Consider the following 27,296-nt stretch of genomic DNA (forward strand, 5'->3'; position numbering starts at 1 on the left):
GTATAAAAGACACCTGGGAGCCAGAAATCTTTCTGATTGATAGGGGATCAAATACTTATTTCACTCATTAAAATGCAAATCAATGTAGAACTTTTCTGAAATGCGTTTTTCTGGATTTTTTTTGTTGTTATTCTGCCTCTCACTGTTCAAATACACCTACCATTAAAATTACAGACTGATCATTTCTTTGTCAGTGGGCAAACGTACAAAATCAGCAGGGGATCAAATAATTTTTTCCCTCACTGTATATTATTTCATATTATTTGAAGCAACATTATAAGAATTTGTATCTATTTGTATAACCTATTCAGACAGATTCACACATTTTCTTTTAAATATCATAACATTAAAGCAATTAACTATAGAATTGATGGCAGTCATCATGAAAAGTAATAAGCTGCACTAAGTGACCTTTTCAGCTTAAGCATACAGTATTGCTTTTTATTAAACAATTTTACTTTCTTCTAAACATTGCCTTCAAATATACTTCCTTTGAGAAATGGTTTCAAATTATCAGCATGTTTACAGTTAACATTTAATGAAGGCTCCCTAGAAAGAAAACAGCATGGAGCCTCATCTTATAATGCATAAAAGCTTGTACAAAACACACTTGTAGAAGATTTAGATATACAGAAAACGTTCAGTTTTGGTTCAAATCCAGAGGCTGAGATAACTGATGCAAAATACTTGACTGTCTGTTTATTTATGTGTACGTTTGTGGATTATTATTTTATAGAAAGGTCCATCTGTGATCAAATCTTTACAGAAGTCCAGAAAGGCCATGCATTTTTTTTTTTGTGATCTCAATATAAAAAGTTGTTGTCTCAAGATAGCAAAAGTTTTTTTGTTGTTATTTTGAGATCACGACTTGTTTTTCTCATATGTTGAAAAGCATTATTGAGTACACTTGCTGTACATCAGGGAGCACCTTAACAGAAAATAGATGCTACAGTGGAAGATTTACTGCCTTATAGCTATAAGGTTGTAATTTTTCCCATTGGGATTAATAAAGTACATCCATTTATCCATCCATCCATCCATCTATATCTATCAATCTGTCTGTCTTTCTGGCTTTCTGTATCTAATGACATTTTTTTGTAATGGTTATTCAGCATAGCTGTTTATGATTTATCAGTGCTCTGTTCTGCCTTGTGCTTTGTTTACATAGCCATGTGCGTCTGTTTTGATTCATGTCCCGTCTCTGTCAGTTTCGTCATTGTCTATTTCCCTCGCGTGTCTTGATAAATCACACCTGATTCCAGTTTAGTTCCTGAATTGTGCACCAATTTCAAGCCTTGTGTGTTATTTAAGTTGTAAAGTATATGTTCAGTTTTTATTAGTCCACGACATTACAAAGACTTTTGTTCTTGTGTAATCAAGCCTGTGTTTTTGTCTCAGAAAACCTGAAATTTGCCTAGTTTTCTGAACTTGTCTTATGCAGCGTGCACGACTTTTCAGTCGGTGACTAGTTTTGCTAAAATCAAGTGAGTGACAATGGGTTCCACTGAAATTCATGCAGTGTGAAAAGAGTTCTGACTGAAAAATACCTCGGCGATGACGGAGCAAGATAAAGTTCGGGGAGGAGTTATATATCCACAATATCAGCAAGCATGGCTTTAGTTGGAGCCCAATATTATAGTTTAATAGAGTTTATAGGTTTTGATCAGAAAATAAAGTCTTATATATAGTTATACTCAAATAAATAAGCTTTACAATAGCATCAGACAGAAAAAAAGCAGAAACGTTTACTTGACCAGCTGCATCAGCAGCAGCACATTGCAAAATTATTCATTTGTTCAGTTATGCAGAGCACACAATCCTTGTTCCCCCCACTGACCATTCGGGTCGCAAACTTTTTGCGTGGTACCATTTCCAGTCTCGTGCGAGAACTCGTGTACGCTCGGTTGTGAAGCGCAGTTTGCGGACGAGACAGAGTTGTCGGCGATTCTTCCTATAGTCATGCAATGTGAAACCTCCTGTTGCCGAACCATCATGCAGTTTGCACACAGCAGTGACCGAATGCTACCCTAGATAGTCGTGCAGTGTGAAAACAACAGTGATCCGACCACTCTGAAACTTTGTAACCGTGTCTTTTGCCACGCTTCTGTCCATGTCCTTTTTTGAGCTGACTTAGCTTTTGCCCTTTTTTGGATTTGCCTTTGTGTTTTTTGGTTGTTACTTGTGCATATACCATCCATTATATTTACTAATAAACATGAACAATGATGTACAGCATTTGATACAAACAATTAGTGATTCTCAGGTCTATCTTTCCTAACACTTTAATTCCAGAGTCTATACAAGCTCCAGAAATGGAACTTCTCCAGAACGATCTCTATAGCGGAGTCTTAGATCTGTCAAAGTGCTTGGTAAATATGGTGTAGAACAATCGATAGTCTCATTATTCGTTGTCAAGAGAAATCTTTAGCTGGACTGAGCAATGCCTCTGGCCTTCCTCTCATTAAGGGGCACAGTTGTACCCAAATGCAGACACATGCTGCTTGTTAGTTCACTTTAAAGCTATCAGAGAGAGAAGACTGTCACAATCTTGTTGTCTTTGTCTTTGTGACATGGGTAAAGGGAAATTAAAAAAATAAGTTGAACAATAGGTAGTCTTTTCCAGCCTTGCCTGACTCTCTCGTTATTTTAATTAAAAGAACAATTCTAGCCAGAGAGGTACTGGTTTTAACTCGAGGTTAATATTTCTAATGATTCGACTGTTTCTCTTAGCACACCATATTCAGTGTTACTTAGTAACGGCCATATTTGTAGTTTTTTTTTTTTTTTAAATGCTAATTTTTTAAGGGTTTGAAGGATAAACTGGCCAAGCATTCATCTGTATTATTTCAACTTGGTTGATAACATAAGCAGCGTCTTAGATTAACACTGCAACTCATCGTAATCAGAACTAACAGAAAAAACTTCTTGGAATTCCCAGGTGGAAACTTGAGCAAAGTACACTTTGTCCAGGTTCTCTGCCATATGCACACTTGATGTCACAACAATATGTGTACATCTTCTTTATGTGTTTAATATATTCAGAGACAAGCCATACACACTTGCTCTAGACTGTCTTGGTTATGACAAATCAGGGCTTGAACCCCACTACCTATCAGCCCCTACATGTTTCCTGTTTCCTGTTTTCTTGTCACATGTCCCAGTCGTCCCAGTCATCCTCACCTCTGTTCTATTTCACCCCTTCATAAATTCTTGTGTTGATGTTTTTTGTTGTTGTGTTGCCTTCGTAGCCTTGCTCATAGTCTGTATGTTTTGCTAGGTCTTTTTATTTTTACACCATGCAAAATATGTCTGCATTTTTATCAGTCACCTCTGAGAATCCCTGACACATGCATGTGGGGAGTCTCCAAGCAAAAGCACTGGAAGCCGTTTAGATCCGATCTTGAGAAAACTGACCTGGAACTTTCTAGTAAAATGGACTTTAAAGAGAAATGGATTTAAAGGGAAAATACTCTTAAGTTATGAAATAATAGTGTCATATATATGTATTTAGCCCTGCGATGGGACATCCCCTCCCTTGTACCCCATGTTCCCTGGTATTGGCTCCAGGTTCACACCGACCCTGTGTAGAATAAAGGACTCCATAATATCGATGGATATTTATGCATTTAATATTGGATCCCTTTTTTTTCCTGTGTATTTACAGCCCCAAACATACATTTCAGCATGACATATTGCTGTTACATCAAACTGACACAGTGCCACTGGACTTAATATTGCTCCTCGCTTAAACCAATATCACACAATATCATACAACAAAAACTGTCCAAGCTCTGAATCATCATGAATCTGAATCATGCGTGAGAGAGAGATATATCTTTTATATTCTTCTGTTTTTGCCAGACTCCACCCTGGCAAAGTGAAGAACAAAGACAGAGTATAGTGTTACACTAATGGCTACAACATGGCTTCCAAAACTGGCTTCGTAAAGGTCAGATGAACTAAAGATGGGAAAGCATCTGGCTGTGCTGTTGTGGGTTAATAGTGTCACTCAAAAACCTGGTTATCTGCAGCCCTGGGGTTTATTCATATACCCTTCTGACCAACAGGACAGTATCTTAACCATCGAGTTTCTAGTGCTGCTATCCCAGACACCAAAGTCATGCTTTTAGCTCAGAACAGCAAAACTGCCTGGGGATTAACTGAAACTTTGCACACTATGCACATCCATTCCAAGGAATACTTCATAAACAGAGGTTTGAGGATTGAATTGCAAAGGAGTCTCGGGGTATCGTTTTTGCCAGCATATTGCAGATTTATACAGCACACACACTCCTTTGCCACAGTGTCCAGTGTCCCATGCAGAAAATTGCATTATGGTACATTTAAAATTAATCTGTTATTCATTACTCTCAGATCCATTCTGGTGCAAAATAATGATTAATTTGGTGCACAGGTCAGGTCAGTCCTGAAACACTCCCACAAATATTCTCTGAAAAGTTAAAGCACCATGTACTTTAAATTGGATTTGATAATAACTAAAACTCTGTCTCCCATTACGTGAGTAAATCAAAGGCCACATATTAACTACAGTATTAAAAATTACACTGTGTACTCTGCTTTTAATGCTGTTTTTCAAAAAGGAGTAATAACTGCATTGGATTGACTCTTTTTACCAGAACACTGGTGTTCCATTGTGCCCACAGAATAGAAGGCTACATAACTGATATTTTCGGTATAAACAAATGAATTATTTTATAAAATTAGTCAGGACTCAACTTGAGTCGTTTTTTACATCTTAGTGGTTGAAAATGACGCCTTCAAATTTTAGTTTCTTATGATCAAGCATCTCTGAGAGCAGAACTGGGTTTGATATCACCATTTATTTTGAAGAAACAGTTGTGTGAAAAGTACCTAACCATTTTTGTTTATTTTTGGAACGTTTCTGTAATTATACTGCCTATATCCTGAATATACTGTCTATGAATATAATATTGGAAAAAACAGAAATACGTAAGAAAAACTACAACTTCTTAAAGCCCTGAGTGTCTATTTTTATATGAAGCATATTGTGGTGTGTGACATGACAAAGATATTGAATAAACATGGACAAAACAAAACAGGTGCAAATTCCATTCTTCTGGTAAAAAAAAGAAAAAAAAGAAAGAAAAGAGTTTAATGCACTAAGCAAAGTGACACTAAATGATAAACAGTAAGAGTATTTTTTAAGCGATAATCAGTTTACTATATAACTCAAGGACATCCTCATTACCACAGGGACGATATTTATGCACATCCTTTTTAGCAATAATGAACTGCTCTCGATTGTGCAATAAAGTGTCCAAACCATATATGTACTGGATTTGGATTAGATATATTGCAGACCATATGGCTGATTCTAAAGGAAAATAAATGGATATGAATTCGCTGCTATGTGTCATGCTTACAAGTGCAATATGGCATTGTGCGCTCCTGAATTCACACCTGAATGACGATGTACTCATCCTGAACCACCAGCGAGTTTGGCTCGATGTAGCCGGGGAACGGGAACGTCCTACTCGATTCATAACAAGCCTGGGCTCTGCATGCCATATACTGACAATCTGTGGGAAAAGAACACAGACATGGAGAAAACCGGTTAGAATGTAGATCTCTAAAGACATATTGTTTCTCAATCAAGGCATTTTGTGCAAACATTATAATGAATGTTACATTCAAATAGATATTATAAATATGTAATAAATATGTCATATACAAACTAGTCTGACATTTGCCTGCAACTATCTTTAATATCAACATTCTGACATACGTGTTAATTGACTGGAAGTCACATGGTAACATAGTATGGTAACATGGGTATTTTCAAAATATGGACACTTTAAATATTTTTATGCTAATTAGACATTCCATGTTGCTGTGAAGTACATGATTGTAACTGAACACTGATATTCAGATTATAGGAGTAATATGGGGAAGTAGTATAGGTTTTTTTTTTCTTTCTTTTCCCTGTGTCATGTAATGCCAAAATCAGTGCTTCACTACATTACCCATCAGCCCCAGCATGTCACCAGACAATATCACATGTCCAACTGATAACTCGCACCTGTTTCATGTTCCTCCCCATTAGCAAAGTCACATTGGTCTTGCTATGACTGTATTGTTTCTTGAGCACTCCATATGTGAAGAAGGAATTTCACTGTGCTGTAATGTATTTGTGACAAAAATAAAAGGTGTGTTCTATAGATAGGTAGGTAGGTAGGTAGGTAGGTAGAAAGATGGATAGATAGGTAGGTAGGTAGGTAGATAGATAGATAGATAGATAGATAGATAGATAGATAGATAGATAGATAGATAGATAGATAGAGTAGATAAATGTCAATATATGTATAACTAATAAGTAATAGACTATGGCAACAAGACAGTAACAGTAAGAAATATACCGTATACACATATACACATATACCTATAGATATATACATACCTATAGATGGAAATGCAATTAAGGAATATGTGCAAGACGTGCATTGTGTGTACTGTACAACAATGCCCAAGATTATACGTGTGTGTATGTACAAATAGTAATTAGGACATGCTATGAATTTATTATTATATACAATTATAAAAACAGTAATTATAATTAAGTATTATTTTTATATTTGGTTAAGCCAGAATGTACAGGTGGAGCAGAACTGCATGTGAAAGCAGTAAGCTTATGTTTCATTTATATAAGTAAGTAACAGCAACATGTTCATTAATGTTCTATAACAGCAGCTCTGGCTTGCAACACAAATTACATGGTTTATAGTAATGTGCTTGACTATATATATTATATATATATATATAATATGCCATTGTTTCTATAGTAACCACTCATTCACATGAACTTGTATATAAGGTGATGTACATAATCTGAAACTGATAGTAAATGCGTAAATAGCACATTGTTCTTTTACTAAACCATAACATGTGATATGGAGAATTTTTCTGTGAGATCATTCATCCAAGGAGTCTCCATTGTTTTCTCTGGAGAAATCTTGGACAAGTGGCTGTGTAGTTTTATAGAAACAGGAAAAAACAATTGAATTGGCAAATTGAAAGACTTTTTCCTTCCTCTACTGCTGTTAAATACGCTTAAATAATAGACATACTGTACATTGAGTGGGAAAAAAACATTCCAGCAATTTGGTTTTGTTATTTAATGAAGGTTCAATGGATACATCCAAATAAAAAATAAAAAATGTTATGTGTCAAACTGTTGCTGCAGTGCTGAAAGCACATAATTGTGTAAAATGTCATTTTACACTCTAATAATACAATTTCCCTTCCCTGGAACTAAAATAACTTAAGCATAATTTCTTTTAAAAAACAAGATAAAGGAGCTTGCATGGCCTAGCAGGTCTCGTAGGTTTATTTATAGGGGATACCCTTGTAACTTTGGGGAACTGAAGATGATTTGCTAAGAGGAACGGAGCAGAAATGAACAACAATGCTGGAGATAAGCTAATTACTTCTTACAGTAGACACCCTGAAGCTGTTATTGCCAAGAAAGTGCAACAAAGTACAAAGTCAAAAGCTGGATTAGAACGGATTTATGCGTAAAACATTTGTATGAGCGTTTCTGACACCAGTTCCAAGTGAAATCTTGCATTTCATACATCATGCTCCTGAGCGTGTGTAAATTTACTGATAAGAAGAAGAACTAAATTTCGATTCATTAACTTTAAATCTTATAATTTGTCATGACTGGTTATATATTTATATACGGGGAATGTAGTGAAATTAAAAACTTCCATTTCATACAGGCCTAAATATACAGTATATAAAATAGCATGTCAACCCAAATCCATTTTAAGACAAGTACATTTAGTTGTTCAATTATGATGAAAAGCCAGTGTATAAAAGTAGGAAAAGCTGCTCTGTGCAAATGGTAGCCGTGATCCGAAGTGGTACAAATAGCAGAACTGATATTACTAGAAGAGTTAGCAAATGATGCCCTTAAGAGGCACTGGATATTTAGACTAATAATTTAAGATATTACTAACAATTAGAATATTTAGTCTTTATTTGTCATATACATTGCAGTATTACAGCATAGTGAAATGCTTTTCTTTACAGCTTGTTAGGAAGTTGGGGTCAGAGTGTAGGGACCAGAGAGGGTTAAAAGCAAAACAGTGGCAGCTTGTCAGTCCTGAGGTTCGGACAACTGGCCTTCTGATCAACAAGAGAGCTAGAACTTTAACCATACCTCCACTGTGTGTAGAAAGTGTTTCAGAGGATGAAAGCTGGTGTCTCCATTTCCCAGAACAGACCACAGCCTACAAACATGGCCATCATGAACCACCGGTGCATTCACAGCTGCGGCTGAGTTTTAATCAACCACACACACACTCAGCTTAAAAGAGGCATTCAATCACATGGACTTTGCCACCTAAACGCTACCTATTCTGATTTTATGAAGCATCCATGACCTCTATTCCCTAATCTGTTTTGTTGTGCTTTTTATGCTTCTGTTGTATACTGAATTTTTTGCAGTAATATCCTGTTTACTGATCGCTTGACCCTCAGCCTGTTTATGACCTTAAACCTGCCTAAAATGTTTGGCTTGTTTGCATTGCATGTGTCTTTTTGCCATTAATCCATTTTAAAAAGCTTTGTCATGGTTTCACCTTCTCTTACCAGATAAAATCTGTGAATGAAGTAATACTTTTTCTTCTGTTTGAGCTCACTTATATTGCGCTGGGTGGATGCCACTGATTTCATCTTGTATTTCTCACTGCTTTTGGTCTTTTTAGGTGCTGTGACTCCACTGGAAACACTTCCAAATGATAGTTTTTTTTATTCTTGTAGATGTGAGTCAAAAACATTTCAACTTCCCTCTCAAAGAATTTTTTTTCTTGGCCATTTTGTGCTCTCTGCTCTGCCATCACCAAACACAACTAGCTGTGGTTTATACACATCTAGCAATTTACAAAAATCAGCATTTACAAAACTTTTGCAAATATAGGTGTATGCACACACCACTTTACTGAAAGCATGATGAATCAGATCCATTCTGTGGAAATCTGAGAACAGTGGAACCTCGGCATATGGATTTATTGCATTATGGAGGCGAGTTCTAAAGGCGAAAATTTGTATTGCGAAACATATTTTCCCATAAGAAATAATGTAGATAATGCAGATAATCCGTTCCAGCCACCCAAAAATATGACCAATATTTCCAATACGAAGCGTATGTAAACTGTATGGCTGCTTACAAAGAACTGACCCAAGCCAAGCATTCTATCTCAAGGGTACACACAGGAAGTCGTGCCATCAAGCTTGGGCTAAAAATAGAACAGACCACCCATAATTAATAAGTGATTTCAAGTGATTTTTCATTCCTCAAAACTCACTTGAAGCAAACTACAATCCAATCTGAGACTGAGGTGACTTGCATTTGAACTTTCTGGTCATTAATGCAGCACTTTGACCTCTGAACTTCCTCCTCCACTAAATCCACACCGTCACAGTAAGTTTAAAAACACAGCCGCCTACTTCTTTCAAGAACCTCTTTCTTTTACTTATTCTCCTGTCCCTTTGCTTATTCTGCATCTCTACATGGAGCCTAAAATATGAAGAGCTTTGACTAACTGACATTCAGAGTTATGAAGAGCTGTAAGGTTGACATTAAACAGACTGATGGTGGTATTAATCAGTTATCATGCGCTGTGTTTATCTCCAAGATAATCCAGTCCAGCAACCTTGATGTTTAAGGGGTTCGGATTTACCCCTTTCCCCCCTGCCTTGAAATATATCCGTCAGCTTGCTGATCGTCAGGGTGAGAGTCATATTTCCTTCAGTAATTGGAAAAGGGGATTGGCTTCCGCTTTTCTTCACACAGCAAGCGAGCGACTGAGAGAAGGGTGTGAGACGTGTGTGTGTGTGTGTGTGTGTGAAAGAAGGGGGGGGGCATTTTACATGGTTGAAGTGAAATTCTGCTAATCAGAGAAGAAGAAAATGTCAGGTATGCGATAGTTCACTGAGAAGGGAGGAAAATGGCATGAAAATAACAGCAGAAGGGAGAGTGAAGGGAGACGGCGTGATTCTAGACATTAGTAGACATACAGTAGAGAAAAATATACAGACAGCAGAGACAGGATGTGAAAGAACAGCACAAATTCATCACCTGAAATGAGCTGGCAGTTCTAATCAGTCCTTCCTTCACTTTATTACATAAATATATATAAACCACTAAACAGCTTCCTTCACTTTATTATATAAATCTAGTCTTAAATTGAAATATTAATTTAATTTAATTTAATTTAAAGTCTAAATACTTGTTTTTTTTTTATAGTAAGTGCATATTTAAGATTATAAGGTTAATTTATTTTCTCCATGTGTTGATTTGATTGCTGATGTGATGAGTGACACGTAGGAGTTGAAATGATTATCCTGAAGACATAAAAACACTATTTGCTCATGCACGAGTCATGTGTCAAACAAATTCTGCAGCTTTAACTTTGTAAAAAATGTAAAAAATAAATAAATATTGGAGTAAATTGCTTTGAGTAACAGACAACTGTCTGGTTCCTCTAAAGGATTTTTCCTCATATTGTCTCAGGGAGTTTTTCCTTGCCAGTGTTTCCTCTTTCTTGCATCATTTTTATACTGAATTTTTATATTCCTGTAAAGCTGCTTTGCGACAATGTCCATTTAAAGCGCTGTACAAATAAAAATGGAATTGAACTGAGATAAGAGAGGATTTTTGCTGTGATATTTACTACTCTGTGTTCAGTAAGAAGTTACTTGCAGTTTTTTTTTTTTTTTCTGAGTGAAAGGTGGCCAAGACAAAGTAGATGAACGAGATGGTTAAAAGCTCATGGATGTAATATATTCATAGTCGGGGTTGATTTGTGGCCTCCACTTTTTTTAAAGAGCATCATCATCATCATCATCACTATGGTTCTCACCAGACAGGCATGCGTGATTTGCTGTAGAAAGCTTTTTTAAGCATGAAAAGTAGGTTAAGATGAAGTGATGTCAGCAGTGAAAAGGTCAAGATCCAGTCATACATTATAAAGATCTATTGTCTTCTATATTTCTATACTACTCGATCCTGAGCTATAGTAAAATATACCTAGGCTTAAAAATTTTTACTTTTAGTAAATTGTAATCTTATTATAAGAAACAGTCAATTGACTGTATTCAGGACACACATCTTAACATGCTAAGGTGTGTGTGTGTGGGGGGGAGGGGTGTTTGGAAGTGGTTATGGGGGTGTGGGTGTGTGTATGTGGGCATGGGTGTGTCTGGGAGGGGGATATGCGGGTGAGTGTGGGGAACGTGTAGGAGTGGGTATGGGAGTGTGTGTATGTGTGGCCCGTGATAGACTAGTGTCCCATCTGAGTTAATATAAAAACTTGGGAAAAGTCTGAAATATGTGTAGTTGCATTTGTTTTATATGTGTATGTGTATTGAAATGCAACCAAACTGTCTTTTGTCCTTATTCCTATTCATGAATTTTGCATGAAATACTGTAGGCAGGATTGAAGAAGAAATGGAAAAAAGTTAAAGTAAAAAAGAAAAAATTGAAAGAAAGACAGCAGGAGTGCTGAAAAAAATAAAATAAAATAAAAACTAGAAAATGGCTTACGTCCATCAGAAGTGTACGCCTCCATGTGCACCAGATCGGCTTCCTTATCCAGCCCACTTACAGACCTGCAGCAGAACAACAGCATTCATAAACCACACATAAGAAGAGGAGTTACCTTAGAGGGGTCAGAAACACACTCTCGGTAATAGACATCTTATTTTAGCTCTATTTCTGCAGTGGCAATAAAAGCCGACTGCTCCCCGTTATGCACTGCCATTTCCCCAAATGTCTCATGACGGGAAAATGGAATTGCACTGTTGTTTATCACTACGGCAAGAGGAGCTTTAATTTCTGTGTGTGTGTGTGTGTGTGTGTGTGTGTGTGTGTGTGTGTGTGTGTGTGTGAGTATATATACCAGGTGAAAGAGTATAATTGGAAATGCGAATGATGGTGCCTGTGTTTCGTGTGTGTGTAAATGAAAATAATACCCGCTTTATGTTTGTGTGTGTGTATGTGTGGTTGTTGAAACACTTCCAAAACTATTCCCATGTTGATGCTAGTGGCCCAATCTTTCAATGTTGGTCTTTAGTCAGTTGGAGATGTTGGAATTTGCTGTGCCAAATGGACAAAACACAGTGGGTGTGTATGTGTGAGAGACCTTCCAATATGTTAACTCTACCCTGGTTTTTTATCCTCTGTCTCTCTCTCCACTCACCCTGTTTTTTTTGTTTTTTTTACTTTTACAAGAAAACACATGTCTATTGTGTATAATTCAATGTGGTTTGCCATTCTAGGAAAATAATAATAAGGTGGTGTGGGGTGAGTATGTCACTATAAGAGCATATAACAGCGGAAACCTCACCAAATGAGCTGTTTCAGTATATTGTGCATTCCGAGATGCTTTTCAGCTTACCACGGTTGTAAAAGGTCGTTAATTGCATCACTACAGTTAGCTCAAACCAAAACTCAACTCAAATTTGATCACAAAGGTGTTTGTATGTTTTTGTTGGGTCCTGCCACCATTCTGTAGTGCATGTTATGTGAAAATCACAAAATGTAAGCAGTTTATAAAAAAAAAAAAAAATAGCCCATATGGCACCAATAACCATGTCCCTGTCTAAGTCACCGAGACCAACATTTTGCCCCATTCTACCCCATGATTAGCTGAACAAACAACTGCCCCAATGGGTTTATACACATTAAGCCTTTTGTATAAAAGGTCAGGTCTTCCTTGAGTCTGATCTCTCTCAATGAAGCATGTATATCGCCTGTCATTAAATGTGTAAATGCTCTACTGCTGCATTCACTCGTATGGAAAAAAAAGGAATCAAAAATGATGAAACACATTTAGGCTGCTGCGGTGTAATGAAACTAGTCTTTATATACAAGCAGAGGCATGAGTCACCTCATAATGTAGACGTTTAATGTCCCCATCATCCATTTGTGAAGATGGCAGACTTCGGAGGAGAGAGAATGAGAATGAGTGAAGGATAAACTTCATAGCCTTGCCTTATTACTCACACTTTTAGTGTGATGTACTTGCAAAATTTTCTCTCATTTCTTCTCTCCTTCAACCTCTTAGTGGCAAGAGAGTCAGTCTAGATGGAATGGAATTTCAGCCCAGTGGAAGAAGAAAGAAATATTACAAAGTCATGATTTTGTCAGTAAAAAAAAAACCCCAAAACAAGCTATTTGCAAACCCTACATGCCGAACCTCAAACACTCAAACAACGAAGCTGCAACCAATCCGACAGTTTGCGACACATCCTATAATTTGTGTTTACGCTGCATGAGAATCACTCTGCTGAGATGGTGTTTGCAATAACCTGAGCATGATATTGCATTCTGAAATGTGTCATGAGGTGTGTAACCTACCAATAGAAGCGGTTGGGGGTCACTCGCTCGTGAACGAGATGCCACTTCCGTCCAAAGTCAAATGAGCTGTACAGCTGAGAGAAGGAAAGAAGGAGAGGGAAAGAGAAAAAAAGGAGAAAGCAGTGATCATTAAAATCCTATCACTAAAGCCTGCGTGCTCCGTTCACCCAGAGCGACGGGACGCTAGATTCTTCTCCAGTTCACTACACTTTCTCTGATTAAATCCAATTAGCCAGTGTGATTTAGATTTTATTATAGCAACAGAAAGCTCGAACCAATGAGGTGAGATGGTATATGAAACTCAGGAATTGGGCCATAAAGCACACACCTCACAGTTAGTTGTGGGGACATCATTAAAGCCAGGCTGTTCTAATTAATAGACAGATATATACTTTAGCCAGATGGGGCAGCTGACATTTCAAAAATGGTTATAAAAGAAATAAAGGTGATGTGCAGTAAAATAAGTGCTTTGCTGTTTGGATTATAATTAAAGGCAGCTTCCTTTAATAGTGTGTCAAAATAACACTGCATTCGGCTTAGCTCGGATATGTTGATGGGAAATCAGGACTTGGATTGATGGCATTTTTAACCTCGGAGCTACAAAGCAGAGGAAAAAAAGTGGATGCAACAAGCTGGAGAGCTGAGTTATGAATTCTATTTACACTCTCTAAACCGGATAGTCAGTGTTAAAGATTATAGGACAAGCAAAAATGTGTGTGTGTGTATATATATATATATATATATATATATATATATATATATATATATATATATATATATATATATATATATTCAGATTGAAGGCAAACAGCATAATGGAACATTTTTCAGGTAAGAGGTGTGACTTTGTTTCGTGCTGATACTGTGAGCAGCCATGTTGAATTCATGTCACTTGTTGAATGCAGCTGCCGTGAGAGAGACAGACAGACAGAGAGAGCGAGACAGAGAGAGTATGGCATAGCTGGTAGAGCTTGCTAGGCACATACACACACACACACACTCACAACCACACACTGAGCATGATCTTGACCTTGAACTAGGCGAAAGCCGCAAGCTAGTAATGGTCCCTGTTTTTTGTTTTTGTTTTTGTTTTTTGAAAGTGCACTACAAGATGCTGCTGAAAAATAGAAGTAAGCCTGGCGCTCTGCTTAAATTCTGCCTGCTTCCCAAACTTTCCTCTTTACCCATACACACCTTCCGGCTTTACACACTGCAATTTGACAACGCTAACAATGACTTATTTACAAAACAAAAATTGAAACGTTGTTCATTTTATCCTCTTATAATGTGTTTAATGTCGTGGAACATCCTTCACCAGCCTTCTGAAAATTTCAACAGTTGCTTGTCTTGAAAAGTATTACAGAAAATAGTGTTATGAAGCACTGACACCAGAGACTCCTTCCATAAATGCTAAATCAATGTAGAGTTTGAAGAAAAACAACATACAAAAAAAAAAATATATATATATATATACATACAGCTCTGGAAAAAAATAAGAGACTACTGCAAAATGTACAGGCGCATGTATTGGTGAGATGAACAGTTTTGTTTCATTTTTTGTGAACTGCTGACAATATTTCTCATTAATTCAAAATATAACTATTGTTATTTAGAGTGTATATTTAAAGGAAATGACAACACGTCAAAATAACCCAAGATCATGCAGTATTTGCAGAGCTTTAATAACTCAAATAAAACAAAATGCAAATCATTTGTAAACAAATTGTGTTAATGCTTTGGCTAAATAACATTAAGTTTTCAATCAGTATTTGGTGGAATAACCCCGATTTGCATGCGTTTTGGCTCCATGCTCCCCAGCAGTTTTTCACATTGCTGTTGGGGAACTTTATACCACTCTTTTTGCAAAAAAGCAAACAGCTCAGCTTTGCTTGATGGTTTGTGACCATCCATCTTCCTCTTGATGACATTCCAGAGGTTTTCAATAGGGTTCAAATCTGGAGATTTGGCAGTGGTCTCTTATTTTTTTCCATATATATTGTATATATATATTTTTCATTTCATTTCATTGTCTGTACTGCTTATCTGATCTATACTCGGGTCACGGGGAGCCTGTGCCCATCTCAGGCGTCATCAGGCATCAACCCATCGCAGGGCACTGTGTGTATATATTTATACACTATATTGCCAAAAGTATTCGCTCACCCATCCAAATAATCAGAATCAGGTGTTCCGATCACTTCCATGGCCACAGGTGTATAAAATCAAGCACCTAGGCATGCAGACTGTTTTTACAAACATTTGTGAAAGAATGGGTCGCTCTCAGGAGCTCAGTGAATTCCAGCGTGGAACTGTGATAGGATGCCGCCTGTGCAACAAATCCAGTCGTGAAATTTCCTCGCTCCTAAATATTCCACAGTCAACTGTCAGCTGTATTATAAGAACGTGGAAGTGTTTGGGAACGACAGCAACTCAGCCACGAAGTGGTAGGCCACGTAAACTGACGGAGCGGGGTCAGCGGATGCTGAGGCGCATAGTGCGAAGAGGTCGCCAACTTTCTGCAGAGTCAATCGCTACAGACCTCCAAACTTCATGTGGCCTTCAGATTAGCTCAAGAACAGTGCGCAGAGAGCTTCATGGAATGGGTTTCCATGGCCGAGCAGCTGCATCCAAGCCATACATCACCAAGTGCAATGCAAAGCGTCGGATGCAGTGGTGTAAAGCACGCCGCCACTGGACTCTAGAGCAGTGGAGACGCGTTCTCTGGAGTGACAAATCGCGCTTCGGGGAGGGGGGATTATGGTGTGGGGTTGTTTTTCAGGAGCTGGGCTTGGCCCCTTAGTTCCAGTGAAAGGAACTCTGAATGCTTCAGCATACCAAGACATTTTGGACAATTCCATGCTCCCAACTTTGTGGGAACAGTTTGGAGCCGGCCCCTTCCTCTTCCAACATGACTGTGTACCAGTGCACAAAGCAAGGTCCATAAAGACATGGATGACAGAGTCTGGTGTGGATGAACTTGACTGGCCTGCACAGAGTCCTGACCTCAACCCGATAGAACACCTTTGGGATGAATTAGAGCGGAGACTGAGAGCCAGGCCTTGGTGGACCAACGTCATATTGAACCCTATGGATTAGGATGGGATGTCACTTAAGTTCATATGCGAGTCAAGGCAGGTGAGCGAATACTTTTGGCAATATAGTGTGTATATATATATATATATATATATATATATATATATATATATATATATACATATATATATATATATATATATATATATATATATATATATATATTTATGTATATACATATATAGATATATATATATATATATACATATATATATAGTTGTTACAAGTCCCAGTGTACATAGTTCCTACAGAAATGAGCACATTAATATATGATTATTTGCTTTCCACCCAAATTCCTTTCAGTCCTGTCTGAACAGTGCTCTCATATAATCATTTATAACCTGAGGATATAAAGTACTACCCATAAATCCACAGTGAGAAACGAGTCCTTATTTCTAATATCTGTAGCCAAGACCTCAAGCCCTGTACATGGAGACATCAATTCTCATTTCTGAATGGTCCTGAAGTGGACATGCTAAGCTACAAGTACACACTGAAATGGACGAACCTCCAGTGAGATGCTCTCTGAGGGATTCCTAATGGATGAGACGGGCCTCCACTGCGGATTCTGTCCAGGACAAACCCATGATTTACAGCCATGATTTCTGCCTCACTCCATCCTCTAAGGCGGCCACTTGACTACTTCTCCTCTTTTCCAAAGAGTTAAATCAGGATGCCAGCACCACCTTTTTCTACACAGTCTCTAATTAGATAAAGGAATTATTTGTGCTCAGTAGATGACAACTATGTGACACATTGTAATGTCTTTATGTAAATATAGAAACGGAGAGGCTTAATCTAAGGCTTTAACAACATGCAGCAGTATAATTACAAAGCAAACTATTAAACCAAGAACAGAGCAGCACTTAAGATAGTGCTGAAGTGTGTCTTCACGTTGAAGCATCAGGAAGTAAAATTAGAGCAATGATTTCCAGAATTTAAACTTTGGTCATTCATTCTTGGACTGGGTGATTGATAATATACCACAAAGCTTGCAGTGATGGAATTTGATTGGTCAGAAGTAGTTGATTAATTTTGTCTAACAGCACAACTCAAATTTATTTTTAAAATTTATATTTATTTATTTTTTTAAATATTATTTTTTAAATAGATAATGCATTCTTAACAAGCATAAATTTCATTTATTTATATATTTATTTATTTATTTATTTATTTTTCAGAGTAAACAGATAATGTATTCTAAACTAGCATAAATTAATATAATTTTTTTATTTTTTAAAGAGAGCCTTCCAAGACTTAGATCCTCCTGCTGGAGACAACAATAAAACATCGAGTGGTGGAAAGAAAAGAAGGTGTGTTTGTCAGAAACAAGACAAAAGTCTAGAAATGGACCGATAAAACAGCTTGTTTTACAGATGCTTGTTTGTTGTCCTACTTTAATTAATACATTAATTCATAATTGCCATTGCTGTTTTAAATGAGGAATAAACCACTTCATGACGTGCTGTTACTGGAATATTATCTGTCAGGCTGCATCACAACCAGTCACTCCACCATGTTTTATTCTGGATAAAAATGTCTTGGACTTGGATTTGCACCCTGTTTTGTGAGGCATAAGTAAATGTCAGAAAGGTTGATTTAAGTTCAAAGAATATAATGAGTCTACTCTACATACAGTAAAGTAACTCCACCTTTGTCCAATAAGATGCTTAGGTATGTTATGTGGTGTTAAAGTACACGACCTAGCATGAAAGCTAGCATGACCCATCCATGTTGCGTTACACACAACCTAATTTCCAGCGCTCTAATTGGCTTTCCGCATGCCCAGGCACAATTAATGACGGAGGCCTGTTCCTTTTCCTATTACGCTGATTGATGCTACTCCGTCTCCCTTCGGAACGCTCTGCGTGTGCTGTAATTTTAGTCACGCAGTGAGGAGGCACAGACTGAGCTCAGCTTTGGCCTATTTAATCACTGGATACAGATTATTATAAATGGCTTCTCCGATTATAGCGGGTTCCACTGGAGGTATATCCATCACCCTCAGGCTAGCAAACAGGTGTTGGGTGAAACTTCAGGAGAGATTAGCGGCTAACATTGTTCCAGTTACTATTTGAAAAGTACTACAGCTCTAAAGCAATAAAAAGCACCAGGTCTCTTTTTGCCAACGGGAAATGAGGTAGAATAGATAAAAACACAGGAAATATATAATGTTGATATATGCAGCTCTGGTATATTAAGTATCATTGGAACCTAATGTGACAACTTGGACAAATTTAACAGCACATTTGCTTAGGAAAGAACTTTTTTTTTTCCCTAACCCCCTTCCTCACTGGGAAAATATCGAGCAAGATCAGATGATGGGTCCCATTACTATCACATCCTTTGCCTAATCAATTGTTTTGGCTCTCATGTTTAATGCAATCCATCCAGATTGAAGCAAGCTGACTGAAAGTCCAGAGCTCATCTATCCTCTGTCACAGTTGATGCTCTTGGACCGCAGGGGCGCTTATAAGCACTATGTTGATGTATCAGAGCACTGGGCGAGCTCAACCTGCAGGCAATTCATCAGCCCAATGACGTGCTCAATTTTAAAAGCTTTGGGGCTGTCACAAAGTGAGCTTCATAGCTTCCCCACTTACATCAATAAATCACCAGTCGGAGGCAAGGACCCACTGCCAGCATTAGGCAACTACCAACAGAGAGGGAAAGGAAGGCCTGCTAATGGCTGCTGTGGGACAAAGACGGATTTTAGTAATGGATTTATAATGGAAAATGTATGGTATACAGTGCACGTTTGTATAGCTGTGCTCTCTGGAAAAGAAAAGGTATTAAGAAGTCCTTTAGCTTGAATTAGTAGTATAAGAATTGACCGCTTGAGTGCCAAGAGGTCACAGACTCACAGAGTCATGTTTTTTGGTGCGTATTAAAGGCTTGATAATGAACTAATTAGATCTTTACTTATCAGATTTTTTTCAAGGAGGAAAATAATGCTTAGCTGCATAGCAAAGTAATTGGCATAACCTTCTGTACAGGTTTTTCTAAATGTGCTATTTTTAATGTGGAGTTTACAGTTTATTATGAGAAACATTGTGAATAAGAATAAATAAAAAATAAAAAAAAAGCTTTGTGAGATTACTCCAAAATCCCATGGTTTAGTGTAAGAAATCAAATATGGCGTGCTTAAACCTTCAGACCCACTTCCTACTGTAGAAAATGATCGAGCATTCGAGACAGGAGTGACAGAGTGAGCCGAGATAGTGCAATGCACCGAGCCAAACCTTCAAGCCTTTTTGCAGAACACATCAGTCATGTGCTTATCACTGTGTCAAGTTGCCTATCCACTGATATTAAAAAAAAAAAAAAAAGATACATAGATAAAGATTTTTTTTTCAACGCCAAATACACGGCCTAATGGCTCTTTTAGTATGGTTCATGCTAATCATATCTGATTTCACTAACCGGCATCATTTTCTTGCCGTCGGCAAACACAAGTCTGCTGCTGCTCCAGTGGTTATGGTGTTCCACAGGGACCAGTTTCTTGGCCTGATCCTTTTCATTATTTTCAAAATATCCTTGGGTTATAATATTACTCAAAATCACAATCTCATTTTTTTCTGTTGGGGTGATGATACCTAGATTTACTCTGGATTCACATGAAATCTAGCACCTTCAAGCCACCCTTTTCTTTCTAGCATTTATTCATGACAAAAATACAAATTTATAGATAAATTCATAAATACAAAATATGGATAAACATCTGCTTAGTACATTTGCCTCCTTTCAGAGGCATGCGTTGTAAGTTGACTGGCATCTCTAAATTGTCTGTAGTGTATGAATGAGTGTGTGTGATTGTGCCCTGCGATGGGTTGGAACCCCGAAAAGGGTGTCCTTGTGCAGGGTGTAATAGGCTCTAGATTCCCTGTGACCCTGTGTAGGTATTAAAAATGAATGGATGAATGGGCAAATTTCCTTAAAACTCAGAGCTGATAAGGTAAAGACCATTTTCTCGCTCGAGTTTGCACCCAGGACCAATTCTGGGCTAGTAAATGAATTCTCTCTGAACTGTGAATGGATTGTATAATTCTATACATATCTTTGTGTGCACAGGTTTACAAAATGGTTAGCACTTGGTTTCTAAGTCTGCTTTTTTTCTGGCTGGATCTTTCCTTTGGAACACTTAAATGGATGGTCACATAAGTACACTGCAGTGGTCATATGAATATCTGGTTTTATAGGTTCATCAGTAAGGCTTTCCATCTCCTGTGCTGACAATGAAACTGAAACTTAAAACAAGAAGTAATAAAGCAAGCTGAATCAATCACGTTTCTCAGCATAGCTTTCACAACTCATGTGGGCCACACCTTGGTTAAGCAGAGGTCAGCCCCTTGATACTCTTTCCAATAGGAGCAGGGATTCTCTGGAATGATCCATGGCTCAACAATGTGTCCAGTGTGAAAATGACCTTTTTATGAATATGAACAGTCCATTTAAGGTTGATTTAAAAAAAAGATTTTGATGTACACTATATTGCCAAAAATATTCGCTCACCTGCCTTGACTCGCATATGAACTTAAGTGACATCCCATTCCTAATCCATAGGGTTCAATATGACGTCGGTCCACCCTTTGCAGCTATAACAGCTTCAACTCTTCTGGGAAGGCTGTCCACAAGGTTTAGGAGTGTGTTTATGGGAATTTTTGGCCATTCTTCCAGAGGCGCATTTGTGAGGTCACACACTGATGTTGGACGAGAAGGCCTGGCTCTCAGTCTCCGCTCTAATTCATCCCAAAGGTGTTTTATTGGGTTGAGGTCAGGACTCTGTGCAGGCCAGTCAAGTTCATCCACACCAGACTCTGTCATCCATGTCTTTATGGACCTTGCTTTGTGCACTGGTGCACAGTCATGTTGGAAGAGGAAGGGGCCAGCTCCAAACTGTTCCCACAAAGTTGGGAGCATGGAATTGTCCAAAATGTCTTGGTATGCTGAAGCATTCAGAGTTCCTTTCACTGGAACTAAGGGGCCAAGCCCAGCTCCTGAAAAACAACCCCACACCATAATCCCCCCTCCACCAAACTTTACACTTGGCACAATGCAGTCAGACAAGTACCGTTCTCCTGGCAACCGCCAAACCCAGACTCGTCCATCAGATTGCCAGATGGAGAAGCGCGATTCGTCACTCCAGAGAACGCGTCTCCACTGCTCTAGAGTCCAGTGGTGGCGTGCTTTACACCACTGCATCCGACGCTTTGCATTGCACTTGGTGATGTATGGCTTGGATGCAGCTGCTCGGCCATGGAAACCCATTCCATGAAGCTCTCTGCGCACTGTTCTTGAGCTAATCTGAAGGCCACATGAAGTTTGGAGGTCTGTAGCGATTGACTCTGCAGAAAGTTGGCGACCTCTTCGCACTATGCGCCTCAGCATCCGCTGACCCCGCTCCGTCAGTTTACGTGGCCTACCACTTCGTGGCTGAGTTGCTGTCGTTCCCAAACACTTCCACGTTCTTATAATACAGCTGACAGTTGACTGTGGAATATTTAGGAGCGAGGAAATTTCACGACTGGATTTGTTGCACAGGTGGCATCCTATCACAGTTCCACGCTGGAATTCACTGAGCTCCTGAGAGCGACCCATTCTTTCACAAATGTTTGTAAAAACAGTCTGCATGCCTAGGTGCTTGATTTTATACACCTGTGGCCATGGAAGTGATTGGAACACCTGATTCTGATTATTTGGATGGGTGAGTGAATACTTTTGGCAATATAGTGTAAATCACATCCAAATCACACAATTCATTCATTTCACATAAACCATTATCCTTAATTATTTTGCTTTCTAGGTGATTGTCCATTCTCAATGCAGCATGTCTCTGGTGTATCCCTCTATAAATTTCTATACAAAATCCCAAATTAAGGAAACACTTTGTGCCAAAAAAGTTTGTGCCAACGGTCAAGGAATGCCTTATGTTTTTATGGCTTTTCACTGGAACTAAGAGGCCAAGCCCAACCCCTGAAAAACAACAACCGAATTCAAGATTTGGAGGGGTGTCCTAAAACTTTTGGCAATATAGTGTATCTTACAAGATCATCTCATATCTCTTTTTCCTAAACTATCATTAATATTCTTTTAGCAAAAGTGTCAATTATTTAGAAATATGCAGACCTCGATTTTGTACTTGGCATATCACTGCTTTGGTTTTAAGTGATTTAGAAAACCCCAATGTTTACATTTGCTCGACAGAGTGTAGAATTAGCTTGACTTTTGACTCCAAAACAGTTCATTATCCACAGCTTGCTCTATGGTGATTATTAGCAGCATTGGTTTGAATAAAACCACGTTCACAAACAGCCAGACAAATGGCGAAACATGGTGAAATGATTACAGCCTGTTATTTGCTCTAAAACATTCATTAGCATTCAATTATCATCACGGCACTGACGTTAACTGAAAGATGTGGACACTTAATCTGGGAGACGGCTACGGTTAATGCTATTGATGCAGCAGCAGAACATATTTGGTTTAAATAGATAATGGAAAGGCATCACTTATGATAATGTGCTATAACGGGTATTAGACTTTATTAGATTAATTAAACTGCATCATAGTTTATACTACATTCTGTAAATGAGCCACTGAGTGATTAGATTTAGGTGATGGATAAATGCTTATATAGAAACTAAATGAAAAGAGCTGTTAAAGACCTTCAAATTAAGAATTATATATATATATATATATATATATATATATATATATATATATGTATGTATGTATGTATATATATATATATATATATATATATATATATATATATATATATAATAAAAATTTTAAAAACACTGGTGCTATATTCATCAGCTATACTCATTAATACGAGAGAGAGAGAGAGAGAGAGAGAGAGAGAGAGAGAGAGAGAGAGAGAGAGAGAGTAATAGAATTATGGAAATGTGTAACCAAGCACTATTGTTCCACTGTCCCAGGCCATTACCATAATTCAGTTTTATGCCATCTAATTAAGTTAGCCATAAATTCCTGATGCATTTATGGACAGCGCTGTAAATCATTTTGACTTGTATGCAGCCAGATGAGAGCTGTAGCAACAGAGAGTTTCCTTTTTAGCTACATTTTGCTAGCAAGAACAATGCTCCATGTCAACGCCTACTCTGGAACAAAAACTATAAAAAAAACTGTCAGCCGGGTGCCTTTTATGTCTCATTGATAATACATTCACTAATATTCATGAATATGTCTGAATATGTATATGTGCATGTTACGTTTTAGATACACAATTTAAAATTTTAATAAAATGACATTTCCTTTACTGGTATTATGTATAATGTTCCTTGAAATATAATCATAAAAATAAAAATACATCCATTCGGTCACGTTTTTTTCTTCCAAAGCAAGAAATTGGATGTAGAACTTTTATTAGAGAATCATTAGAAAGTTTTAATGGCTCACTAATAATATATTGATCATAGTTAAAGCATGATGAAATAAGTATTAGTTTTTTTGTTTGTTTATTTTTTTTCTAAAACAGAGAGACAAAGAAATGATGGAGAGAGAGGAACTCTATATTACCATCCAGTCAATTCTATTAAAACTGCAACTTTCATTACTTTCCATGAACACTTATTTCCCATCATTTTTTTTATTTTTTGTAAATGTGCCCACATATACAATTTTTTTTTTTTGTTTTAAATGCTTTTATTGTTCTAAAATGTACTAAATGTGTAATAATTGGTGATTTGGCAACATTGTCCTAGAACACAGTCATGACAACATGGCTCATTTGAATTTGAGAGTGAGAGTGTGTGTGTGGGGGGGGGGGGTATTGGGGGGGTGAGAGGAAGGAGAAGGAGAGGAAAGAGAGAGGGAGAGATGGAGGGAGAAAAGGAGAGAGAGAAAGAGAGAGAGAGAAAGAGAGAGAGAGAGAGAGAGAGAGAGAGACATGTGGGACATGATTGAAGCATGGCTCCAGATAAAACCATCTGCAAGAGCACTGAAGTGAGAAATGCTTTGATAAAAGAACTGGACCAGAGTCTGGACTTAACAGTAAAGGTAACTCCATGTTACAAAACCTCAAGGCTGGGACCAGCTCACTACAGGATGCGCTTAGTGAGGCGAGAGGAGAGAAAATCACAAAACAGTCTAGAAGGAAGAGAGTTACAAATTCAAGAGTTCAGCCATTGCCAAGTGAGTTTTCTCAGAATCAACCCTGTAGACGTGAGGTCAGAAAGTTTCGAAAAGGAAAAAACTCAAAACAAAAGCAAAGCAAACCATATTTTTATAGAGAAATCTTATCTTTATAGTAGAAATACTGTCTTAAATATACTACATACTGTATATGTGAATATACCAGGATATGTTTCTAGCCAGAAAACCTGACCTTTTAATCAAAAAATGAAAAATTGTATAATATTCCAGAAAATAAAAGGTCACTGAGAAGTCACCTCTCAAACGCTTGGCAACATTCTGTGCCGAAAACCCTTGTGTTAAATATAAAACTTGAGTACAAGCCTAAAGCCAGTTACTTGTGGATGTTCAATGTGCTAAACTCTGAGCAGTTCATTTTCTTTGCACGTAATTTTACATGCTTTCCAACATGAGCATGTAAATGAGCTCTATGTTATTTGCAATTCATGCTCTGAACTTTATAAAGTAGTGTTACCAGCAAAAATAGACTAATTTTGAACTTCCTGCATTTATTTATTATTTTTTAATTAATTAACATAGATATTCTTCATTTATAACAAAAAAGTTGTCCAAAACCAGACAATTAACACTTTATTTATTGTTACCAGCAAAAAAATAGACTAATTTTAAAGTGTCAGTATTTATTTTTTATTTTTTTAATTAATCAACATAGATTCTTGATTTATGACAAAATAGTAACAAAAGACAAGACCCAATTTGGGATACATTTTAAAAAAACAAATTTTATTGTATTGTATTTATTTATTTATTTGTTTGTTTTTAATTATTTATTATTGAATAATAATCACTAATTATTCAATAATATTTTTTTTTTCAGCTTTAAATACCCTCAGCACAGCCCATACATGCAGTACATCATGAACTCATAATTCAGTACAAGAAATTCAGCACATTACACAGGACTTTTGTGGCTTTGGCAATTTTCCAATTGTTAGGGATATGACAACTGACCACATGTAAAATGGACTGCTGTTTAATTGCACACGTTTATTCAAATGAGCTCATTCTGTTCACACAGGCGCCTGTTCATTAAAAGCAATTAGTCATCAAATGAAATATTGGCTGTATTAATTCCCTCCACACCATGTACTATATTTCTTTATTTACACATAATAACAACTTCACTTATTAACACATTTCCGCTATTTAACACATTACTGCTAAACGTTTGACAGCTACATGGTTGAACGTTTCCACCACAATATACGCTGGCTTGTAAACAGACCTGATCCTGTGCACAGACTTGACTCATGAACAAACCTTATGTATGGTTCAGAGATTATGTGTAATACATGAATATTACTTATTGTTCATATTATATACTTATTTGTAAGGTGGCTTAGTGGTTAGCACATTTACCTCACACTTATGGGGCTGGGGGTTCGATTCCCTAAATGCACTGAGTTTACATGTTGTCCCTGTGCTTTGGAGGTTTCCTCCCCTAGTCCAAAGCCATATGTTTTAGGCTGACTGACATCCCTAATTTGTCTGGGGGTGTGAGTGTGTTTGTGATTGCGGTATCCTATCCAGATTGTCCCCTGCCTTGTGCCCCAAGTTCCCTTCCCAGTACCCTGTGACCTTGTGTAGGATAAATGGTATATGAAAATGGATAGATTGGTTTCATCAGGTTTGTACCTGCTCCTGATAATTTCAAATGCAGTTATTGAATCAATGTTGACTAGTCAGGGTGTGAAAAATGCTAGCAGACGGTAAGGAAATATAAATTGTTAGCATTAAAATATTTCAAACAGGATGAGGCCAATTCTTCAGTCAGCTACACAAGACTACACTGTAAAAAGTCTTTGTTTAATTGATCATTAACCCTTTGAAATCGTTTTGCTTGAAGCCGTCTCTCAAGGCAATTAAGTTACCCACAGGACCCACAGTGTTGTGTTGTCCTTAACAGCTTAATAAAACTGAAATAAAATCTGTGCCCTGTGATCCAGTGAAGTCTTTTGTGACCAGTGCTGAGTGCTTTCATAGCTGCATGTTGCATATCACTTTCCAATCCTATCTGGCTTGTTTAAAGTCAATGGCTATGCGATCTCAAAGAAACCGATCCAGAATTTTTACATTTTTTTGTGGACTCCATTGATGCAGGATGGCTAAAAAACCTTCCAGACACTGTTGTAGATCTCACATCCTTCACCTGTCATTATGTTATAAGGAGTACCTGTGCCACCCTACGCAATTTTTCAGCTTTTAAACAGCTCCCAACTCATCCACAGGATTAAGGATTAGGAATGGAAATAATGTCATTTTAAAGAGGATTTTTTAAACTCATTTATTCCACAGATTATTTAAGAAAGCAGTGGAGCTGAAAATGTAGCTTGTGTACAGTTGTTAAGTGAAGAGCACAAATAAAAATCTACAGTGCCAGATGCAGTTTTTCTATAGAACTGATAACTAGTTGACTAATTTTTTGAATCATGTAGTTGTCCTTATTCAAATTATTCATGTAAATCAGATTGACCCTGCCAGGATACCTGACCACTTACCCAAGATGAATGAATGAACGTGACATGGCACGTGATTTACCACTTAAGCAACCTTCTTATATAGAGATACATACATACATGCATGAATCTGATGCAGTCTTTCCCTGATCAGGGTTACAGCT

The 27,296-nt window shown here is 37.5% G+C and overlaps 1 protein-coding gene across 1 annotated transcript in view; it reads right to left on the reverse strand.

The window, feature by feature from the left end:
• Window positions 1-27,296, reverse strand: part of sorcs3a (sortilin related VPS10 domain containing receptor 3a) — a 241,544-nt gene that overhangs the window by 52,944 nt on the left and 161,304 nt on the right. Inside the window, exons 5-7 of the mRNA XM_058381182.1 lie at window positions 13,406-13,479; window positions 11,591-11,655; window positions 5,443-5,561 (exon numbers count right to left, since the gene is read on the reverse strand). Of these exons, the coding sequence (XP_058237165.1) occupies window positions 5,443-5,561; window positions 11,591-11,655; window positions 13,406-13,479 (258 nt within the window). The remainder of the gene's footprint in view (window positions 1-5,442; window positions 5,562-11,590; window positions 11,656-13,405; window positions 13,480-27,296) is intronic.

Source organism: Hemibagrus wyckioides, linkage group LG26, assembly GCF_019097595.1.
Source record: "Hemibagrus wyckioides isolate EC202008001 linkage group LG26, SWU_Hwy_1.0, whole genome shotgun sequence".
Lineage (NCBI taxonomy): Eukaryota > Metazoa > Chordata > Actinopteri > Siluriformes > Bagridae > Hemibagrus > Hemibagrus wyckioides.